We start from the raw sequence: 17,531 nt of genomic DNA, 5'->3' as shown, positions 1-17,531 counted from the left end.
TGTTGTAGCAAAAAGATTATTCCTCAGGAATCAAAGTGACATTTTGAAAGAGGACAAGGACCCCTGCCTTATCACATTTTTCATTTTTGAGGAAGAACCTTAGGTCTCTCCTAACTGCTAGAAGAGCGTTACATGGGCACAGGAAATCAAGAAAAGAAATCCAGCAATGGTTCAGCTAGGGTTCCTTACAGACCCAAGGAAGCAGAAAAGGCCTTTTTACCACTCAGTGCTCACACAAATCTCTGGTAGAGGTACTACCGCTACAGAGAAATATTTGTGTTTTGTTCTAGTATAAATATATAGCAAGGCATTTCAGTTCCTTCATATTATGGTTCTTACAAATCTCAAAGAAAGGAAAACCTCCCCAGTTACCTTTTTCCTCTGAAGTGAATCCTGATGCAGCCTCAACTTTTTCAAGTATTTTCCTCAGTTTCATTATTTTTGTAGCACATACATATCCATATCTAAGATAAATGGGTTTAATAAGCTATTAGCTGGTTTGTGATCAAGTCAGAGAAGCAGAAAAAACCCCCACCTTTTAAATGCTGAAACACAGGCTCTCGCATCCTTCTTTACATGTGTACAGCATTTCTTCAAAACTATGTATCGGCTCCTCGTATTCAATCTGATTTCCAGGGTTTTTTAATGCATGATAAGTTTAGTGCAGTGCTCAATGTTCTTGTATAACCTTTAAGAGCTCTTTCTAAACATTAACTTACCGGGATAACCGTTTTCTGATTTGTCAATTACTTTTGATTTGTTTTCACTCTAATTTGCAGTACTTAATACATCATATTCAGAATGTCACACAATAATAGCACTGTGGGAGTTGTTAACAAAAAAAAATAATAATTCAGTATTTGACAAAATGATTCAGAACTGTATTGCTGACCTAAGAAGCTGAAGTTTCGAGTATTCAATCTTTTCCTCTGTAACTTTACAAAAAGCGCAAAGAAAGTTTTAAGCATGGTAGAAAGGTAAGAGAACTGAGACTTTCAGTCTTCTCAGCCACTTGACATTTCTGCTGCTTGGTGTGTATCCCACTACCTATAGCACAGAACCCCGGCACACATCAGGCAAAGTATACACACTCTTGTAAGAACAAGGGTTCAGAAGCCATCATTCTGTTCCAGGAATCAGAACAAAAACTTTGTGATAAATTGGTCAGTAACATCCCACAGAATTTCAGAACTACAACTGTATTAGCTTATTTTTCTTTTTTAAACATGCAGATAAAGACAAATAACCTTTCATGCAAATTTTTGCCCTATTTCCTTTGTTCGTTGCGCCTAAAAAATTACAAAGCTCCAGTTAAATTTTTCTATCAAAAAGTGTTTTGACCACTTGCAGCCCATATGTAAAAATTAATGAAACTTCTAAAGCCCTGCAAAATCTATTAAGTTGTGAAACTCCATGTAAGATAACCCAAATACTCTTCTTGTCAAGAACAGCAGCATTAAGAACATGTACATATGAACGCTGTGAACAAACAGAACTTGTACTTAGAATGTTTTCGCATTCCTACCTATAGGAATTTTAAGATATCTTTATGCTGATCACATTTCCAAACAGAGTAGCAAAGGTATTTTATCACCAAACGATGAATAACTACTTCCAGTTAGCACTGATTAAATTTACCATGAAGAACAAGTAATAATACTTAAAAAAAAAAATGCTGAACAGACAGGCAGCAGCAACTAGCCAACTTCTCAGGTTTGCAATAGGAATGCATCCACAGCAGGATCTAGTACAAAAATTTATATTAGAACAGAGACCAGTTCACGTCTTTACTTACATTCTCAGAGGATTCACAATCTCTGTCCGCAACAGCTCTTGAGTCTCACTATAATACTCTACGTCATTCTTTTCTTTAGGTCTGAGTAACACAGTATCCAAAACAGAACTAAAAGAAAACAGGCTACAAAGAAAAAAAGGAAAAGGCAGGTTGTTTTGATTCTGGAAGATACAACCATTCTGATGCCTGACCAACATAAGACAAACCAAGCAAAGCCACGGGAAGAATAAAAGAACTAAAAAAAAAATCAAAAAGAGTAATTACGGACAGTAGACAACACAGCTGTACTAAATAGCAAAAGTCCACTCTAACCCAGTACCCTTTCTGCAGCAGAGTACAAAACCAGTTGCCCAGGCAGGATTCTGCGAAGGAGTTCTAAGAGGGATTTCCCTCCCTCCGCCCCCCAGCCTGTGTACTCCCTCATCCTTCAACCACTTACAGGCCAGGGACTCCCTCAGTCAAAACCAGTATAGACACAAAGGGGCCAGTACAATTCGGACATGATTAGCACTTCACATTCTGCAGCAAACGCTGCAGAACTTGTTCAGATTGGAAGAGCACAGTAACATGTCAAAGATTGCAGCGCATGGCTTCAAGCTGCACAGTCATACAGACAGACAGTCGTTACAACAAAGATCACATGTTCTGCATTTCTAGCGGGGGATGCCACTATACAAATTATGAACTTACCAGAATAAGGTGGAGTCTAAGTAACAGGAGTTGTAATGACCCTGGATACCTTTCTTCTTTCCAATCATTGTCTCTAAACCTTCTTTTTCCATTTTTGGAGGAGTGTTTTCTTCTACAACTTCACTTAAGTAACCTCCAAAGGCTGAAATTTTTTTTTTCAAAAGACACTTTAAAGCCTCAAACTTTATCCCCCTTGAGTTTTTTTTCCTATTAACGTTTTATAGCTAAGTTGCTGCCTTAGTGTAAGCATTCCTTCTCTGGACTAGAAAAACATTTTATTATAGCTGAGACTCGCTGTCTTCCCGAGAGTGAACAAGGCCTTACATTCCACTGACGGTGCACATTCAGAAAGCGTGCAGCACTGAATTAATTTTACCCAGTAGGAATGAAGTTCTCTTCTCATTATAAATGCCCTGTTCACACTATCTTACAAGTACTGGACACTTTTTTCTTTGCTGTCGTCCCAGGCAACACAACATGACCCAAGAAATCTAACATATTTGAAATTAAAAAAAAATAAAAATGTGAGTTTTCACCACTAACTTCCACTGTAAGAATACATGCTTTTCTATGTTAATATTTAGGAAAAAAAATAATCTGACATTTATAGAAAGATAACTGTATTTCTGATAATGTAATCACATGTTGCTGGAGTTGCAACTACCATTTTCAGCAAGACTGCTTTACAACTTCTAAGGTAAAAAATGTACAGCGTAACAGAAAATCCCTTAATTTTATGAGATTTCTTTAAATACATGAACATTTTCCTGTTTTAAAGCATAACAAAGTAATCCACAGCAGCATTATGTTCTGTACAGACTGGTCTATTCATTAATCTCATTTAAGTACTACCTGTACAGATTCTCAAGTGTTCAATACAAGAACATATTGCAGGAATAAATGAAACAGAAACCCAGGTCAGTTCCCAGCTGATAAGTAATAAGCAGAAGCTCAGTACCTAGAGAGTTGCAGCGTTCAATCTGGTTGGAAACGGGCTGTAGTGAGGCAAACCTGGAATCTGGCCTGCAGCTTTTGAGTTTAACAAAAAGAGCTTTCTTTGGAGCACAAGTGAAGTATCGAGTTCCTTTAAATGTTCCATCCGTACAACCTGCACATTCATCTTCCTGAAAATTCAAGTGAGAATTCGCTATTTTTCTTGTTTCTACAGTTCTGCAGCAAGACGTTTGATAAAACATCTACCTGTAAGACACCCTTCAGGTACTCTGAAGCTTGATATACAACGTTCCTGCATTCTAGTACACAGAGCCTCAGCTGAGGTGTTCTTTAATTGGATCTAATGAGGAAATTCAGAGTCACACTTTTTTTCCTTCATGCTTAAACTTTCACTCCATCCAAAATAAAACAAAAATTCTATTAGAAGCATCTTGGGTAAGGAGGTGGGAGAGGAGAGAATTAAACCTAGTCAACATCAGGGAGTTAACTAAGGTAGCTAGTCACTCCAGATTCCCCCTGTTATTAGAAAGAGCACACATGCAGTACAAAGCACCTTTTAAAACTCAATTAAAATCACTACGCATTGGGTAGCGTGAATAATTCCAGTGTGACTGTGGCCTGCACAAGAAAAATACTTGCTTCAGAACACAAAAAGTGTACCTCAAGGAAAGACAACACAAACTACATATTAAAAATAACAAGTTGTTACTTATCTTTGATAACAAGATCTAAGATGTATTGTCTGCTTACTAACAATTGCCCGGTTTTAATGCAGAAATCCATGAGAGGCAAGCCCAAGACCCCGTTTAACACAAGGCACCCTAAAATGCAGTCTCAGAACACCTGTGGCAAACTATAGCTTGGGCTTCAGCCAAAAAACCCACAAGCACCAGGGTTTTTCCTAGCAGCCGATATTCCTGTCACATTCTCACCTACTTTGCAAAAAATGCTTTGCTTTACGTAATTGTACACTGCTTTATCTGACATTTTATTGAACGTTACCCCCAAATAAAGAACCCCATCTCCCTAATTGCGGACACATTAATTTAACTGATAGCCAATCACAACCTTGGCAGCAACTGCCACAGAGTAAATGTCAGTACATAGCAGCAATTTGTGTTTGCAGCAACCGTGAATTTACAAAGGGCTCACAGGAACGCATAAAGCACATGGCTGTCAAATCAACAATATTACTACCATCGTTTATCAAAACCAGCATTATGACTCTGACAGTCATAACTCTGACACTGCCTGTTTGCTGGTATGCAAAAACCAAACAAATGAATCAATACACACTCTTACAGCCAGGGCATTTTATGTAAATCTGCATTTCAGAGAACCTTTATATGCGGTTGGCTTTTTTCAGTTAAAATCTCCATAACATAGCAAAGGGCACTCCTTTAAAGTGAGCGACCCACCAGTCCTACAAATTCAGTTGCCCACTGTGACACAAAGACACCTCAGCACCTATTAACAGAGCAAGGGCCAGGGCAGCCACAAAAGTCAGAGCTCATCTATGAATTTAAGCTGTGTTATAAAAAGATCACATGGCAAGACGTTTGGACAAATCCCTCCACTGACTGCTTCTGCAAAGTATACAGGCACCAACTCTCAGAAACAAAACTATTAACGTGTAATTAATATTAATATGAATTACAATTTATATTTACCAGTTCCAGTCCAGCTAGTACTTCATTTACTCCAGGGGGCTGGCCAATCCAGCGGATTACTCCATAGAAAGGAGGATTTTCTTTAACTTCAGCCAAGGAACCTGCCTCAAGACCATGTGAGTTCCCAACTGGGCCTGCTGTTGATGGACTCTCCTGGTTAGCCGTAGTATTTACATCGCCAATGACTGACTGAACAGATAAAGAAAGAGGACTATGTCCAATAGTACCATTAGTACTCGACGCTTTTGTCAAGCTAAAGGGGAGGGAGTGAAATCTGTTTTCTGTAGACACAGAGTTTGTTAAAGGTTGCTGCAGCGGCGGTGAAGAATGCCCAAATCCAGGAGATGAATCAGTAAGTGATTTTGCAGGGTCTTCAGCAACTGTTAAAATCAAAACCAAGACATTAGTAAATGGCGGGGGGGGGGGGGGGGGGGCGGGGCGCCAGGGGGGAGACTGACGACCCCAACATCTTACAAAAGGAAAGAGTTAGCTATCAAACAACGAAGTGTATCTGCAACCACGTGTAATTTCATGGGCATCCTATATCGGAAGCACTAACAGCTGCAGACATGTAGGAAGATGTTTGTCCCTTGGCAACACTTGGAGAGACAGAACTGGCTGAGGAGACACTGCTGTAGCCTTACCACTTTTACCACAACCAACGGAAATGAACACTGGAGAGAAAGGAGACAACAGGCAGAAACCACAAAAATATTTAGATTGAAAGCTTTTTTTTTTTTTTTCCAACCCCACATCAGACTTTTCCTTTGAACACAACACAACAGCCCCAACAAGGATGACGACTGTAATAGGCAAACCTAGGAAGAACTCACTGGTCAGTGTGACTGAGGAAAGGATTTGGTTCACAGCTAATACAGAAATGAGTAATTGCTTGCAGACAGGATTTGCAAATGGAAAAGTGTGTATTCCCCTGGCTCTATCACAATATACTTTGGTTCTAACACAAGGAATCTATCAGTGTCTATAAAGAATAAAGGATTTAAATAAGTCATGACTAATGCAGTGCTTGATAAATGAGATCACAACTAGATGTAATAGCACAAGTGTTCTGTATCTTCCCTCATCTGTACCTGGTCTCTAATACACAATGAGTATTCACAGAGCAAAAGGCTCTTCTCCATCACCTCTTCTTTTCATGCTGTTTTATTAACTAAAGTTGATGACCACAATTTTTTTTAAAAAAAAATAAAATATTTAATTCTTCACTTCCATAGTCTTTTATACATCAGATATTTACCTTGCTTATTTAAATATTATAATAAGTAAGTTTTTAAACAGAATTCCAAGCTGTTGGAACAACATCTGTTAGGCAACCAAGAACAATTTTAACCCATTTTTTTTATGGTTCATGGAACTCACGGGCTACTGCTGCTAAAGGTTTCCATTGCAAATTAACATTACTTGTTTAGCATTTACCCCTTCAGTCACTAAGCCAGCCAGCCGTACTTTTTAAAAAAGTTGACCAGGGAGAAAAAAAATTAGTAAAAATAAAATAATATTTAGATCTGGAAGCAAATCAAGATCCCTTGGGTACCTGCACCCATACTTGTAAGAATTCAGAGATTTTACAGGAATAACCTTATAAAACACTGAAAAAAAAAAGGTATGCCTAGTCAGATTAGGTTTTCTGCCACCCCTACTTCCAGCCTGAATAGCTGGGTTAGCAGAGTATTACAGTTCCCTTAGATCTGTAACATTAGCTACAACAGGACAGGCAACACAAAATTACTCTATATGCTTAGCTAGAAGGAGTATCTTCCTATCTTCCTTCCAAGCCTCAACTTTTATTTTGCTTGCAAAGACATATGCATTCCCAGAGCTGCACAAGTGTTGCCAAGAATGTAATCCCCTACATGCAGAATAAAACCACAGGTCTGTCAGTTAAGACAAAGCATATTTTCATGGGGGTCCCAAGATGCTTTTTATGATATAGTGGGTCTTCTACTGAGACAACACATTCCAACTGTTTTAAATTTAAACTTATCCTTGTTTTATCTGAAGAACATCTACACACTATAGCTTTGTTTTGTTTTTTAAATAAAGTAGATGCCTACATGAAAGACTATCACCTCTCATTACCTTCATCAATATACCATGGGGGTTTTGTTTTCATTTGAGGCTGAGAGTCAACTGATGAGCCATTTAACGTGTAGAAGACTTCAGATCTGTTTCTATTTCCAGGTTCAGAGGTAGATCCTGGAAAATAACATGTTTTACTTAAGAGATTAATCTCTATTTACAAGAGGTCAGTTATGCCCTTATTTCATAGTATAAATTTGTTACTGTACTTTCCAGAAGACCCAACTGCCTTTCCACAAAGCAGCAATGTCTCCCACCAAAGCTAACCCAGTTATAAGCTTGCAACAAAGTAGCAGTTTATCCCAAACCGACTTAATCCTCCAAACTGAAATTTCAAGTCACCAACCTGACGAGAAGGCAGAAAACACCCCTGAAGTACAAATTTTTCATTACTATAAATTATGGATATAAGAAAGTATTTGAGATACAGTGTAGAGCAGGTATTTTTTGTTTCTAAAGCAAAAAAATTTTCAGAGTAGACAAATAAATTACCAATCAAACTCTACACAGCTGTAACTTGTGCCAACACAGAACTGCAGTTACTTTAGTGAAGAGCATCTCTGTCAGCATCCTATGCCAGGTAGAACAAAAGCTTATGGAATATACTGTCATTAATATTCTACAAACCAAAATAGCCACTAGTAAACTCAAAAGATACTGAATTTTGATTTCTACCCTTTTAAAAAGGAAATTGTTTCCCTTCCAGTTTTTTTCCCCTAGGAGGATTTCCACAGAGCTGACCAAAAGCAGAGTCACAAGAAGTTTGTATTTCAGGAACTCAATTTTGGTTTTGAATCACAGCAAAATTAACATATTTGCTATTGAGTAGATCTGTTGCTGGGCTAAAAATCTGGAAGTTTCTACTCCTGCAGAAAGAAGACAACAGCAAACTATATTTATTAAAAAATTTTAAAAAAACCCAAACACACACCACACTTTTCAAAACAAAAAATGCAGCTCTGAACTGGCCGGGTGGCTAGGTAATATCATTGAATTTTTGCTAAACCTCAAACTGTTTTTCACGAAAGTGAAGGTATTTTGAGCAGGAACTTAAACTGTCTACCACCTTTGTTATGATTAAATAAATGAATACTAATACTCTAGAGAAATTTTACTCGATATGTGACTGGAATAATATATGAAGTGATAGAAAATGCAAGGCAACACTTCTTCCCAAGGAAAAGAAATTTGTAATCTTACATAGGTAAAAAAACCACAAACCAAATTATTTCCCATACGTACCTGTAGCCTTTGGCTTACTATGATTGAACAAGCTTTTGTCACTGCCACCTCTTGAGGTATAGGCAAGTTTGGGAGGTCTCCTGTCCTGTGACACAGTCTCTGCGAGGTGGTATATGAAAAGAATATTAGTTTCCCTTTTCTGTGCTTTTACTACATCATAGAGAAGTTCAGCTTGAAACGTACCTGAACCAAGGTCTAGCATCGTAAGTTTTAAAAGTGGGTGGAGCAAAACCTTGTTTGGCACATAACCAACACTTTACGTATACGGGATTTGCTTCTAGCACATCAGCAACTACTTTACTCTGAAGTCCACCATTATTTCTTGAACACATCAAATTGATTGACTTCACGTTCTTCAATGCACATGCATGCTTCCATTACAGGAAACAGATGTATGAAATTCTAAACTTAGTTTTCTACCAACACATCTACAACAAATGCTCTTTTCCCAACAATGGAGAAGCCCCCATGGATTCTCCCAAGAGGAGAATTCATGCCAAAACACGCACCTCAACTACAGCAACAAGTAAGAGCTGAACCTAAGAAAAGTTAGCCAAATTGAAGACAGAGGGCAACAGTTACAGACTACAGGCTGTACAAGACTGCACACTCATTAATATTGTCCTCAGACAGAGCACAAACAAAAATTTTCCATGAAACTGTTTTCCTTCCTCAGAAAAGGAATCAGGGGACTGTAGCACTTAAAAGTTAACATTATTCAGTGAATTACTGTGGATTGTGACTACTTCCACAGTCTCGCCGTGAATTTTCTAGTTATTTACTCACAGAATGCGTAAATAATACTATCGATACATTTCAAGCACAGAAAGAACAGTTTTCTGATCCAAGATATTTAAACTCCTGGAGCAAACTGAACAACATTCAATAAAAAGATTCTTGCTACAGACACATATTCATGAATACTATACAGCTGTATAGTACTGTAAATACTATACAATTTGACATGAATTTTGTTCAATATTAGACCTTTTCTGCTACTGACCACTGTAACCAAAAGGAGAAGGAAACCAAAGAGAAATATAACACAGAAGGTTAAACTCACTCAAGCGAATTTAGGATATACATTCCACAGTTTTGTTTTAATCATATAACTGTGCTTAGGCTGAGACATTATCAAAGACTGCCTTCTGATTAAGAAAGCCAAGCATACCTGGAATAACATCGTTGATGTGCAAGAGAAGTGTACTTTCAACACTTGCAAAACTGCACAGCTGTATTCCATTATATCTTCCATCCCAATTTCCAATAGGATTATCCTAAGAATAGAAAAACATGTTATATTTATCCCAAGAGAAGATTTATGTCGTACAGAATACAAACATATGTTTTTAGGAATGTAAAAAGTAGGAAAATGAAAGGTTTGACAACATCTACTTTTTCCTGTAACAAACCTTGTATTTAGAACAGTCAAACATTACAGTCTTTGTAAACAAACACAAACTTTAAAACTGTTCTTTTGAGAAATACCTCCTATTTAAACAAGCATTCTTCTACTAAAATCCATGATTTATAAACAAGTTAGAACAATTCCAGTGTATTGTTAGGCAACAGCTACTGCAATCAAGAAAATGGAAGCACATGATCTATAAAAACAAAAACCAAAACACCCTTTAACTACCACAAATTTGAAAGCTGTTCATTTTCAAAAACTGAAGTTGCTAGAAATGATTTTTAATTGCAAGCTTCACATTTTCTTTTGCACTTAAAGCTCAGTATTTTTAAGGTAGAACAAAGTCAAACAAACCAAAGTTACATGAAAAAAAAAGCTTTTGAACATAGCTAACAAAAAAAAAAAAAAAAAAGGCATCCAGTCTACGTTTTTCACAAGGCAGAACAAAGCCAGTCTCACAAGACAAACACGTAACTATTACTTCAAGACTGATGTCTAACACTGCAAGTAGCTCAGTGGAGGCTCCTTAGAGTAACCAGAGTACTTCTCCTGAACTGTTTCACATCAAATATACCATTTACCCGATGCCAAAAACCAGTTACCACCTGGGGGCATCTTTGAACACCAGTGTTTGGTTTCCCGTTTTAGGTGAGCCTCCACTGAAGTAGCTTGTGGATAATGTTTCTTCTTCTATATTGCATGTAATTCACTAGCTAACACACATGCAAAAGTTATTAAAGTCAGATTATTTTCTTACCATGTCCACTCCAACAACGTATCCTAAACTTTCGTTTCCTGGTAAGACATCACAGAATATAACTGTCCCATACTCTATACTCTCTCCTATCTTCAGAGAAACCCTGGAGTTGATCTCCAGAGGAGGAAGTTCTACCTGCATTGCGTCAACTGGAGCTGCATAGTCACTTTCCAGTTCATTGTCATCATCTTCCACCAGCTCCAGTTTGTCCAGAGCAACAAAAACCCCACAATCCTCATCACATCTGAAAAGCTGCTTGCCTTGGTACTGTCCATCAGTAAAGCCCTGACCGCGACCTTCTTCCTAAGTGTCAGAGGAGGAAGAAAAAAAAGAAAAAAAAAAGGCAAAAAAAAAAAAAGCAGTGTGTTTTGTGCAAAAGCAGACTACTAAAAAAGCAGTAACATTATCCAGTGTTTTAGAGAAACTGCAGTAGAATTTGCCTGATGTACTATCATTATATTGGGAGAATTCTATTGCCGGAATTTGTAGCAATATCACACCTTAGATGAACAGTGAGATGTCATTAGATTACAGCGTAGCTGCAGGCAGAAGCCTTTTTAAGCAGGGAAGCATGTTTTCTTCAGGTGAAAATCCTGCTTCCATCATCAAATTTCTGCCATTTAAAGACTACTCCATACTAGACATAATGCTAAACATTCAAAATTTCCACTTAGATGCCAAATAATGAGAGGTGATTTTCAGAAGCACTTGGGCCTGATATTCCTTAAGGTTCTTAGTGGGAATTGCTAAGAATTTGGGAAAAGTTTAAAGAGGACTTTGAAAATATACTTCTAACGCAAGAGTGGCACTCTCATGAAGCTAATCCTTAAAAAGCTTATGGTTGGCATAAATTTCACAGAAACATCTCACTAGGAGCACACAACAGTAACATTCTCTATCTTAACTAATTGCCATTTGACTTTTAGGGCTCTACAACACGAGCAGCCCTAAAATCCAAGCCTGCATTTATGGACTGTATCCTGCCACATGCAGAAAAAACAAAGTCCTCAACAGAAATCTGAGATATTTGCCACGATGGGGATGTAAGTAATTAAATTTCTCTAGGCTGGAAGAGTCAGAGTCTGTTCAAGTCTTTTTGCCAGCCCAGGCACCTCATCAAGTTTCACTTAACATGCAGAATACAGAGCCGATGTGATGTGGTGCATTCACAGGCATTTAATAACAATTCTTGGGAAAAGACTGAAGATTACATACTGTTTAGGGGTAAAGATGCTTCTAGGAAAAAAATTTATTATGACTGCCTCTTCAAATAGAAGATTTTTAGCTCATCTTATAAAATATATACAATGCTCCCGCTCAGCAAGAAACTTACCAGCAACTCTACTCCAAAGTATATCCCTGTTAGGGACCTTTCTTGCATTAAGGGTCCTCTGAAGCGAACAACACCAGGAAATTTATCATCTCCTGATCTCAACTGCACTCTAACAGGTGAGCCAATATCTATTTGGATGCCTTTAGTTAACCTGCTTTTGCTTTTGAACAGACTGTATCTTTCCTCACAGTTAGTAATAGCCAAAAGCAACTCAGCTAGTTTTTCATTTATTTCTATAACATCCTTCTCATCCACAAACAGGACTGCATGAGGTTGTTCCAGAATTTTTAATCCAATCTGCAGTTTTTTGCCTTTACAAGGAATATTTCTGGAGTGTCCCACAGAAGAACGGTCTTGAAAAAATTGCCCAATGCTACCTTTGGGCACTTTCAAGAGCTTTTGAGTCTGCTTGTCTATGACACTGCATTCTTGGAGAAGCAAGTAAAAGATCCGCTCTTCCCAATAGGATGAACTTGCTTTTTCTTGACTCCATAAGCCTGAATTCATTGTGATTAAGACCTTTAAAACTGCACAGAAGTCTTCAAGAAAAAGAAACTGTTGATTTATGTACAATGATCTTGACAAATTCTACTGGAGGGTCCAACCTTTGGGAAACAATGCAGTATTCATTTTGCAAAGAACCAAATCCAGAGCAGAAAGCCTAGAATACAAAAACAAAAAGAAAAAAAGGCAAAATGAAATTGGGGAACTACAGCTAGTCTTAAGTAAAACAAGAGAAAATCATGTAAATCTGTGACCAGCCCCACCCCTCCTATGGAGTTATAGTTCAGCAAAATCTGAGACAGTCTCAAAACAGCCATAGTATTGCTGATCACAGAAATACCCATTTCTACTGGTTATTCTGTGTATTTCCTTTCCTTTGCTACTTCCATGAAGCAAAGAGCTATGGAAAAAGTCTAAGGAAATGCAGAAAACACACATAAATGAAAGGAAAAATAAAACTTAAATTTCGGATGAACAGGAATAAATATCCTGCTCAAGTTTACAAACTATTTTATAGAAGCTTTCCACTATGAAGATCTTTTCTGGTGCTTAGGGACTACTCACGGCTGACAAAGCGTTCTGCATCTGTCATCCCGCATATCATTTTGATTTCACGAAGCAGAAAATTGTGTCAATGCAATATAGCAACAGAAAATGGAAACTTTAGTAATTTATAACAGCTATTTCTTTAAATAATAGAAATGGACAGTTCCAGTAAGCAATAAACAAGTATGAAAAACAAATTGCACCAGCATTGCAACATGCAGTTCTAAAGAACAACTTGGAGGTTTTTTCTTTTTATCATTCTAGAAAGATAATTCACTTCAACGAAGAAGGAAATAGATCACTTTCAGTTACTAAAATACCCTGGAAGAAAACACCTTAGATATAAACTTCCTTCTAAGAATTATAGTTCACAATCAATAAATTAAAGAAGAACAATTTGAAAACACTTCATTGCACATGGCAGCAGATACAAAAGTAAAATACATACACACATACATATATCTACAGTTAGATCATATTGGATACGTGAAGAAAGATCTGCAGTACCTTAACAGGATTTGTTCCTCTTCTAAAGATGAGAGAAAAGGGTAGCATACAAGTTAAGAATACATTGCCATGTAAATTTTCCTGTTAGTAATGTATGATGCCACAGTGTGCATTCAGTTCAAGAAGAATCTCAATGATTGTTTATGGATTTAACTTTAGTAAACAAAAAGCAAATACTCTTTGTCCTTGTGCCCCCTCCTGCTACCCTAATTCCTCCAGATCTTTTCCCAGATGGCATTCAAATACCACAAAACCTATCGCTATTTCTCCTACGCAGTTTGATCCCAGCTTCGGAAGCTATCAGAAAGCAATGGAATCCAGTGGTACTGTACTTATTTTCATCATCTGTTTTTAAACAAAAAGTATTTAACAAAACTATTTCCCCCAAAGAAAATTACATAAACTTCAGGTCCTCTGAGGTAATTGAGTAGTATCTTTCAGTCACTAGGAATTCACATATTTCTGTGCTGACTTGTTGAGACTCCTAGCGAGGCTCTTGTACCACACAGCCATTCCAGCTGAACACAGGATGCTTCAGGGCCTCACAGATGTTGCACGTGGGTGTCAATGTCATCGTCACACTTTTGACACCGCTGCTGCAGCAGCTCATAGGAATTATGGGGTTTAAAGTGTTTTCATCTGCAAAGTAATTAACATCTGAGGGACTGAATCTGGACAGTTTCGGACCTCACTAAGATAAATTCTGATAGACTGTCAATATATTTGCAAGTTAAAAGGTATCCTTCTTCATTTTCATTTGACACACAAAACCGGGCTTTAATATTTGATTAACAAAAAAGTCTGATATCGGTACTGGACTAAAATAGTAATGTTTTGCACAGGAACTGATGAAGAACAGAACAGGATCTTCCCTCCCCCCCTACTGCAAAGGAAACATGATTAAATGTCCATTCGTTTTTATAAGTCTACTCAGATATTAAAATAGAGTCCTGTCTAGTTTCCTCCCCTTACTTTTCCCAGAAACCGGGAAAAAGAATAGATACTATCTTGTTCTTCGTAGTTCCATTTTATGTTCTCAGCTTTCAAAGGCTGATGCACTTAACTTTCCTTTTTGTAAGCCATTCCACAAAGTTAGTCAACCCCCAGTATGCTGCAAATAAGTACCTCTGACATTACACGGATCATGACCTTTCCTATTTCACTTAGAGAAATAACTGATTAATTTTACTAAGTATGTACGGAAACAACACATTAACAGAGAAGTCTGTTCAAGAGCTTAAAAAGAATACATTTTAATTTTTATAAAAATATTATTTATCATATACTTTTTTTTAATGAGTATACCCTGCTTGCAGGTCCATTGCTGCAACATTACATAGTCTTCATATGTTTTGTAGTAAAGAATCCCATATGAAAACAGGTAAACATCTGCATTTAGATTAAATAACGGTAACTTTATATGGTGCATGGTCAGCCTTTCCAAGTTCTGGTCATCCACAGAGATGTTATTAAGCCACTGAATACAGTACTGAAAGGTCTGCCATTATGAAAAAGTTCATTCTCACTATGTAAGATGCCTAACTTTAAAAACTTATCTACCACCACCACCCCCTGCCAAAGAAAATATACAGCTCTAAAGACCAATCTCCTTCTTTTAGGATAACAAAAGTAAAAAATTTGTATTTTAAAAGCATGAAGCAGCTTTCTAAAAAGGACGTTAAGTTCTGGCAAGATACTAGAAATATATGCACACAAAACACTGATTTTAAGATTATTTTTTTTTACAGCCATTTTCCATGGAATTGGTTATTCTATAAGTAAAGTACACTTGCTGAGCAAACTGCACACACAGATCAGACTAAGACCAGAATAAACAGTTAGACCTCAGTATGAATAAACTTGGGAACCAAACAAATTATGCTTAGCAAAGAGTCATCATTATACTGCACAAGATACCAGCAACTATAAAACTTTGTGCATACTGGAGAGTACTTGGCCATCACCATGGATGTTTAAGTGGCAGTGCCTGTTCAACCGCATTCTTCTACTCTACCTAGTACCTGATTTATTTTGATGCTCAAAGGGTTTTGGGAAGCAACAGGCAAAAAACAGTTATGCCTGCAACACTACATACTTTAGGGGGAAAAAAACCCACTTCAGAGCTAGGCCACAGAAGCTACCTAATGCCAAAGCTTCCCTAATCTCTTTTCCCCTGTCTTGAGCTACTGTTGTCACTACAGAGACATCTCATCATAAAACCAGTTTGCCCTGAAATAGGAGAACTTTGCTTCTGCCCTGCAAGTGGCCTTAGATGAACCATACAGAGCTGTTTGAATCAGCTATCACGTTACAGCGCAAACACACAAGTCAGTAGCTCTGATCTTTCACTTTAAATACCAAGTCTTAAACAGCTGAGATGCAAAGTTATGTTCTTCAACAGTCCAAAAATCATTTCTAAGGGAAGGTTAAAACTAAGAGCATGTAAATTTAGTTGCAGGTCAATGTACACACAATTACATCACTGCAATACAAGCCATGAGTGCAAAAAATAGAAACTGTTTCTTCAGAACAGTGGTTGCAAAGCTGTCTGACAGAAGTAAGTTCATACTAGTAACATGACTTCTAAAACAAATTGTTACTGAAAAACTCAATTATCAAGTTTGGTTAGGTGTTATGGATTTTATATAAATGCTATAGTACAAAAATCGTTATCAACGATGCGAAGACAGATGCCGGAGCGTTACTAGGTTTGGCAGGCAGGCCCGGCCCGCGGCCCCCCCTGCTGCCAGCCCCCCCCCCCCCAGGGCACGCGTGTGCGGACTGCGGGAAAGCCGAGCCCATGTATCCGCTCAGCAGCGGGGCGTGCGCCGGTGGGAGCCCGCACCGCACCCGGCCGAGCGGGACGCGCCGCAGCGAGCCAGGCAGGTGCGAGCGGCGGGGCCCGTGCGGGGCTGCTCCCGAGCGGGGCCCCCACGCCCCCGCTGAGCGCTCAGCGCCTCCGCAGGCGGCGGCGGGAGGGCACGGCACCGAAGCCCAGAGGCACCTCCTCAGCCAGCGCGCCGGGCCGGGCCGCTCGGGGCTCACCACCGGGCAGGCAGAGCTGGGCCCAAGCCCGGCGCCCCCGCGCAGCCCCAAGGGCACCCACCGCCACCCCCGGCCCAGCCCCGCCGCCGCGAGGCCACCGCGGCCCGGCCCCGGCGCCGCTCGGCGGCCGGGCCCGCAGCCATCGCCGCGCCTACAGCCATGGAAACAGCGAGGAGAGCGGCGCGGGGCGGCGGGGCCAGGCCGGGCCGCCGCCTCAGCCCTCCCTGGCGGCGCCGGGCAGCGTCCCGCCGCAGCGCCCGGCCCCTACGGCCCCGAGCTCGCTCACCTCCTCATCCCCAGCCCCGAGCCGCGGCGCCCGCGGGACCTTCCCGGCGCGGCTCACAGCCCCGCGGCGCCCGGCGCGGCGGCCCGGCCCGCTCCGCGCTCCCCCATCGGCGTCACAGCATCCCGACGCTCCGGCCGGCGAAACGCTCCCTGCTGCCCGGGCGCGCCCGCCCTCTCGTCCCCCAGCCTCTCTCGCAGCCAATCAGAACGCGCCGGCGCCTCCGCTTCGCGGCGCTATTGGCGAAGAGCGCCGCCAGGTGACGAGGTGATTCGGGGGTTTCCATTCCATCAAGATTGTATGAGCCGCAGAGGAGGGGGCGGGGAGGTCAGAGGGGCGGGTGGCGGCGCCATCCCCGTCGAGGGCGCTGATTGGCCTCCCGGAACGCAAAAGGCGGGACGTCGGGAACTACGGCGGCGCCGATTTGGCGGTGCGAGCGTGCGCCCCGCTGGCGGCGGAGGCCGGGCTGCGGGTCGTGTCCCCCGCCAGCGGTGGCGAGGTGCTGCTCCCGCCCCGGCCGGCAGCGCTGCGGGGCCCGGTTGTCCCCGGGAAGCTGCGGAGCGGAGCGCCGGTAGCTGCGGGGAGCGGGCCCGCCGCCGCGCCCTGTGTCCCCCGGGGGCGCTGCAGGTGTCCGGGCCGAGGCGGGTGCGGTGGCTGCCGGGGGGCGGCTCAGGAGGGGCGGGCTTGGCCTACC

At 40.6% G+C, this 17,531-nt stretch overlaps 1 protein-coding gene across 3 annotated transcripts in view; it reads right to left on the bottom strand.

The window, feature by feature from the left end:
- CYLD (CYLD lysine 63 deubiquitinase) overlaps positions 1 to 17,000 on the bottom strand; it is a 29,483-nt gene extending 12,483 nt beyond the window's left edge. Inside the window, exons 1-11 of one of the 3 annotated variants that reach the window (XM_056360470.1) lie at positions 16,841 to 17,000; positions 11,953 to 12,613; positions 10,620 to 10,922; positions 9,623 to 9,728; positions 8,452 to 8,550; positions 7,210 to 7,326; positions 5,110 to 5,489; positions 3,444 to 3,609; positions 2,486 to 2,627; positions 1,796 to 1,918; positions 373 to 464 (exon numbers count right to left, since the gene is read on the bottom strand). In XM_056360470.1, coding sequence (XP_056216445.1) covers positions 373 to 464; positions 1,796 to 1,918; positions 2,486 to 2,627; positions 3,444 to 3,609; positions 5,110 to 5,489; positions 7,210 to 7,326; positions 8,452 to 8,550; positions 9,623 to 9,728; positions 10,620 to 10,922; positions 11,953 to 12,459 — 2,035 coding nt within the window. In that variant the 5' untranslated portion in view covers positions 12,460 to 12,613; positions 16,841 to 17,000. Of the gene's footprint in view, positions 1 to 372; positions 465 to 1,795; positions 1,919 to 2,485; positions 2,628 to 3,443; positions 3,610 to 5,109; positions 5,490 to 7,209; positions 7,327 to 8,451; positions 8,551 to 9,622; positions 9,729 to 10,619; positions 10,923 to 11,952; positions 12,614 to 16,840 lie in introns of those variants that run through there. The other 2 variants (XM_056360471.1, XM_056360472.1) reach the window with 2 other exon arrangements.
- Between the last annotated feature and the right edge of the window lie 531 nt (positions 17,001 to 17,531).

The sequence above is a fragment of the Falco biarmicus genome, chromosome 15 (genome assembly GCF_023638135.1).
Source record: "Falco biarmicus isolate bFalBia1 chromosome 15, bFalBia1.pri, whole genome shotgun sequence".
In the NCBI taxonomy this organism is placed as follows: domain Eukaryota; kingdom Metazoa; phylum Chordata; class Aves; order Falconiformes; family Falconidae; genus Falco; species Falco biarmicus.
The sequence above is the reverse complement of the archived record's forward strand: the minus strand, read 5'-3'. Positions and strand labels throughout refer to the sequence as shown.